General features: G+C 58.1%; 3 protein-coding genes across 3 annotated transcripts; all 3 read left to right on the top strand.

Moving 5' to 3' along the window:
• Nucleotides 1-783: 783 nt before the first annotated feature.
• Nucleotides 784-1,665, top strand: LMXM_30_0770 (conserved hypothetical protein; the record flags this gene model as incomplete). The annotated part of the gene is made up of 1 exon (XM_003877550.1): nt 784-1,665. The coding sequence occupies one exon, from the start codon at nt 784-786 to the stop codon at nt 1,663-1,665; it is 882 nt and encodes a 293-aa protein (XP_003877599.1).
• Nucleotides 1,666-2,977: 1,312 nt separating this feature from the next.
• On the top strand, nt 2,978-3,880 carry LMXM_30_0760 (hypothetical protein, unknown function; the record flags this gene model as incomplete). Its single annotated transcript, XM_003877549.1, has 1 exon — nt 2,978-3,880. One exon carries the CDS (start codon nt 2,978-2,980, stop codon nt 3,878-3,880), a length of 903 nt encoding a protein of 300 aa, XP_003877598.1.
• Nucleotides 3,881-5,094: 1,214 nt separating this feature from the next.
• Nucleotides 5,095-5,988, top strand: LMXM_30_0750 (hypothetical protein, unknown function; the record flags this gene model as incomplete). The annotated part of the gene is made up of 1 exon (XM_003877548.1): nt 5,095-5,988. The coding sequence occupies one exon, from the start codon at nt 5,095-5,097 to the stop codon at nt 5,986-5,988; it is 894 nt and encodes a 297-aa protein (XP_003877597.1).
• Between the last annotated feature and the right edge of the window lie 12 nt (nt 5,989-6,000).

Genomic DNA, 6,000 nt, shown 5'->3' with positions numbered 1-6,000 from the left:
CTCTGGTCGCACACGGAGCACCGTCTGGTGCCGCTACTCTCGTCGCTGCCCGCTTTCTGTGCTGCTCTTTGCATACGCGGCGCTCTGTCTCCGTATGTGTGGGCAGATGGGCGTGTGCCCATCCATCTACCTGTATCGACCTGTGCGTAGGCGTCGCCTTTTCTTTGCGGGCTCGCTTGCCCCGGCGCCGGTGCCCCTCTCGCTCGCTCTCCGCCGTTTGTCAGCCGCCTTGTCCCTTTCTTCTGTTTCGTCTGCACGGTGGCAACCGCCTTTGCCTCTCCTCGGCCTTGTTTCTGCGCCTCCCTCTGCGTGAAGCCACGCACACGTGATGCTGTCGGCGCTGCTGGCACCACTTGCCTTGTAGTGGGCGGAGCCGAAGGACCTGCAGGCTTCCTCCGCGCGCCGCGCCGGTGGCGGCTGCTGTGTGTTACTTTGCGCATCTGCTGCCGCCATGGGGCACTGCCCGCATCCCTATCCTGCGTCCATCTCGCGATTGCCCCTCTCTGCCCCGCCCCCCTTCTCTCCGTGCCCGAAGGCATCCCTCGCTGTCGCCCACTCATTTTCTCGTTTGAAGAGCAACCGCGCCTCGCCCACACGTGACCCCTCGTCGAACAAATACGGCGGATCACCTGCTGCCTGTCTCACTGGAGCTCCGCGGCATCCAGAAGACCGGCCTTCGCTTTGCACTCGCTCATTTGCCCTTCTCTGGGCTGAAGCTCTCCCCGTCGCGCGTGCTACTGCAACGCTGACACTGTACAACTCGACTTCACCTACTCGCCCATCATGTCGATGCAACGAGACTTCGCTCACTCGCTTCAGCTGGACGACATACGAACCGCTCGTGCTGCCATCAACTCCTTCAACGGTGTCACGACCAAGATGATGATGTTGATGAGGGAGCTTGGGACTGCGCTCGAACAGGTGAGCCACTCATTCGATGCATTCGCCTCTCTCAGCTTTACCAGCGACGAGATCAAGCAGTACGTGCACCACTTTGGCAACGAGGTCCTCAGCATGAAGAAAGGCATCGCCTTCTGCAACTACAACAACTTTGTACATGAGGAGGTGCAGCTCCCGGTCGAGCAGCTGAAGAAATCGCTGAAGGAGGCGGAGAAGGCGGCCAAGGCGGAGAAGAACGCCTTCGAGAAGTACATGAAGGCAAAGCAGTGCGTGGATAAGCAGGAGAAGGCGTTGGCGGAGAGGAACAAGCCCCTCGACACAAGTACGTCCTATTCCACGCATGTGCAGGCACTGAACAAGGCCCTTGCTTCGCTGCAGAGCTGCGAAAAGGAATTTGAGGACAGGTTCGCTTTGCTACTGTACGAAGTGGAGAATGTGACGGCGAAGGCACTCAGGCGCTACCTCGAGCTGAACGCCACATACATGACGTCTGTCGCGGACGCGCTCACCAGGACGGACCCTGTCATCGAGGAGGCTGTTGTCTTCTACTGTCAAGAGCAGCAGGAGCATCAGCAGAGCGCTGTCGCGCAGCGCTGCTTGAAGGTAAATTCGGAGCTGGGCACCGCTCACGTCCCACAGGGGTACCGGGTCTACTTTAACAGGATGAACGGTTACGTGCGTAATGGAATCATCTACAAGCGGATTCCGCATAAGTACCGGCGAGGGCACCGCTGGCAAGGAGGCACCGCCGCTGTACACCTTTAGTCGTGGCCCGCAGTCGGTGGTGTCCTCGGCATCACCGCCGCCCGGCTACATAGCCTCTCACAATGCTGCCCTGACGACCGAATTCATGACTCGCATGGAGGCGAAGAGCAGTGCAGCCTCTGAGGTGTGCCCCCCTCGCTAGACACCGAAGCGGTTGCGTCTGCGAAGAAAGCCGAAGCCCGTGCGACTCACAAGAACGCGCGGGCCGGCTGTAAATGGACCTCCTTGGGCGGCGCAAGCGTGCTTTGCCTTCCTCTTTTTGTCCTATGCTTATCTGTGCGCTCGGTGACCCGCACTATACACGTGCAGGCTCCGCTGGGGAGAGGGAGTGTGGTGCTGTTGCTGGTTCCGGTGCGTCGGCATCAGACGTTGCTTTTTTGGCTCTCCTCCCTCCATTATATCTCTCCGCTGCGAGTTCGGTGGCTCGCTGCACGCTCTCGTGTCTCTCTCTCTCCACGCCTGTGTTAGTGCTTTGAGCTGAATCCGGTGCGCTTCGGCCCTTGCTGCTTGTCTGTTCTCCATAGGGAGTCGGTGCGGTTGTCTTTGGAAAGAATCTCGCGGCAGTAGTCGGATTCTGCGATTGGCGGCTGGTGAGCCCCACCAGCGCGATCCTCATGCGGGGGGTCTCCTTTGCTTGATGACGGAGTCCGTGCGCTAGACTGACTGCCATTTGCGGGAATGGGCAAGCGAAGAGGCAGCACGTGTGATCTGCACGTTGCTCTCCCTCTCCCTATGCCGCCTTCTCATTACCTTCGTCACCCTTCCTTTGTCATGTCCGTGACTTTATCCCCCCCCTCTCTATATACATAGGCACATGTTGCCCGCCCCTCCCCCAACATCATAGCCGCCCGCTGTGATTTAACTGTGACCGACCGTCCTGTTCCCAGTTGGACACACCTGTGCAGGAGTGTGGCGCGTCCTACCAGGCTGTGCACGGAACCCCAATCTACGCCATCGTGCGCTCTGTCGAACTCGTCACGCCTGCGGGTGGCTGTGTAGGTGCAACCGGGTGCGCTCTTCGCATGCGTAGGCCTGCCACGGGCACATGATGGGACCCGCGCACGGGACTTTCTCTGCTCCACCACCCTCCTCTTCTGTCGTTGCTTCTGCCCATATTTCGGTTCTGATTTGCGTCTTTTTGTTTTTGTCGTGCCCGCCCGCCGTTCCCTCTGCGATCTCTCTATCCCATCCTCTCGTCTCCTGTCGTCCTTTAGCGGGTCGGTCGTTCTCTGCACCTTGTCCTCCTCGCCGCTATCCCGCTTTCACAGCAGAGCCTATCTTCTTGTAAAACAGACGGGGACGCACACTAACCATGGCAACGGCTCCGCAGCAGGCACGGCTCTCCAGCACGGACCGGCGTGCCCAGAGGGAGTGGGTGCTCAAGATCAAAGAGACGAGCAACATGTTGTACCGCAGTGCTGCGCAGGCGCAACGCAACTTTGACCAGTACCTAACCGCCATGGAGTACGTGGGGGCAATGTACAAGGACTACGGTGAGCTGCTCAGCGCAGCCCAGAACAGCTTCCTTAACGTGCAGTCGGAGGTGGAGGGTGTCGGGGATGTTAAAAAAATCTGTGCCCGCCTCCACATCGCGATTCACAGGTGGGAGCACAGCGAGGAGCTCTACGCCGTGCGCAACCACCTTCACCTGCAGACGCAGATGTTAAAAGCGCGCAGCGACCACTCGTCGAGGGTGCTGCAAGAGTGCATTGAGCGTGATGAGTTGATCAAAAGGCACAGTGAAAAGAGTGCTCTTCTTGCGAAAAAGTTGCGCAAGCAGAGCTCCGAGGTGGACAAGCTGCAGAAGGAGTGCAATAAACTCGACGGGAAGATCGCCAAGCGGAGTGACGTGGCCCAGAGGGATTTGGACGCCATGGCCGTGAAATCCACGGCGACAGTCCTGTCGCTCATCTCACAGTTCTTCAAGGTCATGCATAAAAACGGTGCTTTCATTGTTGATCGCTTCTCGCCTGATCGCGCTGGCGTGGGAGAGCACGATCTTGTCACTGACACCGATGACGCCGTCACTGGTACTCTGAGGCGCCTTCACAGTGTGCGCAGCGAGATGTCGTCCGTTGCACCAAGTGCGGTGTACGGCCAGAACTACAACACCTTTCATCCCAGCGAGGCGGACACCCGTGTCTCGGACGGCGCGCGCAACTCCGGCATTCCGCTCCGGTATGCGGCGAGCGTGCCACCGGCAATGTCAGCGTAGGATACGTGGGTGTTCGTGTCGGGTTGCTTCCTTGGGCGTGTTCGGAGAAAAAGAAAAACAGGGCCGCCCTCCGCACGCCATCACGTTCGTGTTCTTCACCTCCCCTACGAGGCGTACGCGAGCGTCTTTCTCTTCTTGTCTCCCTTGCCTGAGGTGCTTGCTCGGAGATGCACGCGACTGGATGGATTCCTCGCCTCAAAGAAGGACCATCGACGCATGCCTTCACATGGTCTAGCTTTCCTCTAACCTTTTCTTTCTTTTTTTTCATTGGGGGGGGGGGGGCACAGACACGCGCACACTTCGCGCGCTGTTGATTTCATCTTCGAGGCTTTGCTTCCCTGAGCGCTGCATCTTGACGGAGAAACCGTCTTGAGGAGGCGGGATGGGGAGGGCCTTCGGTGACTCTTGCCTCCGAATGCCAAAGAGCGAAAAGGACAGCCGAGAGAACGGGGGCTCTCTCTCTCTCTGTCTCTCCTCGGATGTCTTGTTCTCATTGCCCGGGTGATCGACTCCGACACAGACACGCGCGATTCTGTTTTGTGCACCCTACCCCCTCCCCCCTCCCCCTCCCCACATGTAGGTATCCTCGCTTATGTATCGGTTTGATGCATGGATGGATGGGGGGGGGGTGCCTCTCGGCTCTAGTTTGTCTGTTGTACGTCTCCTCATATTTATATATATATATATTCGTCTTTTGGCGCGTCCTGCCGCTGCGCCATCCTGGTGGCATCTCTTTTCTATATATATATATACATATTTCAAACCGTCTATCGAACTTCTATCGCTGGCGATGTCGCGTACTTCTAGAACACACACTCCTCCCCCTCTCCCGCAGCACACACACACACACACATTGGACCCTTGGTTGCTCGGCAAACCGATTTACCGGACTAACATGCGATGCTCCTGCTTGCATCATCATCATCCTCTCCCTCTCGCTATCACTCCCCTGTGCTGCTCCGTTCCTCGTGTCTCTCTCTCGCTATCGGTTCCCACAATGCACGCTTACACAGGGGTCCACGGCAAGTCTGCTCGCTACCCTTTTTTTTCCTCTGCCCCTGAAAGCACATCGTTTGTTTCTCAGTGTCTCACCTGTTCACGTTTCAGGTGTGCCTCTCTTCCATCCTCCTTCGTTGTGTGACGACTACGCACCCCATTCTCTGTCACTCCTCTACACTCACATTCGCACGCTCGCTCTACTGCCCCTTGTCGACATGACCACGTCGTACCTCAGCCAGCACCAGCAGCTGCGGGTGCAGCAGGTGTATACGACGCACAAGCACCTGAAGGAGCTGAACATAGCCACCAAAGAGGTTCTGGTATACCACGACAAGTACTTGGCCGCTATGGAGAAATTAATGAGCTGCCTCCTGAACAACAGCGACGTCATGGAGGACGCGCGGAGGCACCTCGCTCAGGAGGCAGCGGTGGTCATTCAGCCCACATGTCCTACGGCTGGCCGCCTCGCCGCTGCGTATAGGAACTGGCGCGTCTCTGCCGAACTGCAGATGATGCGGACGGAGCTGGAGTTTCTCAAAGAGGTCAGCACCACTGGGCGCGAGGCAGTCAAGAAGACGAAGAATGCTGTGCACGGACTGGAGAAGGTGGCGAAAAAGTGTGCCCACGTGAACTCGCCGGAGTTTGAAGCGAAGATCTCCAGCAAGTCTGGAAAGGCGCTGGAGAAGTTGTTGAACGAGCGGCAGGAGGCAGATACAGTGATGATGAACATCGAGAATGCCATTAAGAACGACATGGTGTCACTCGCGACGTCATGGTCTGCGAAGCTTGTAACTCGCGGTGACGCACTCTACACAGCCTTTCGGAGCCTTGGTTGCAGAACAGTGGCGTGCTTTCCAACCACTGTCCCGACACTCCCGCAAGGGATGCCTTCTCCTGCAGCTGGATATGTGCTGCCGCCGCCATCCTCCGCCAGCACGTCGGTGCCGCACAGTGGGGGCACCGCAGTCGGCCATGGCACCTCCTCTGCCTACCCAGCTGCCGAGAGTGCTGAGTATGCGGCAGTGCCCCTCGTCTCAGCCGGTGACGGTGCCGCTGCAGGCGTTACGCTTGAGTTTGACGCGAGCGAAGGCAAACCTGTGTCATCGTAGGTGAGCAAGGAG

Source organism: Leishmania mexicana, chromosome 30, assembly GCF_000234665.1.
Source record: "Leishmania mexicana MHOM/GT/2001/U1103 complete genome, chromosome 30".
NCBI classification, from domain to species: Eukaryota; Euglenozoa; class Kinetoplastea; order Trypanosomatida; family Trypanosomatidae; genus Leishmania; species Leishmania mexicana.
Note: the sequence above shows the minus strand (reverse complement) of the source record. Positions and strands in the feature narration are given on the sequence as shown.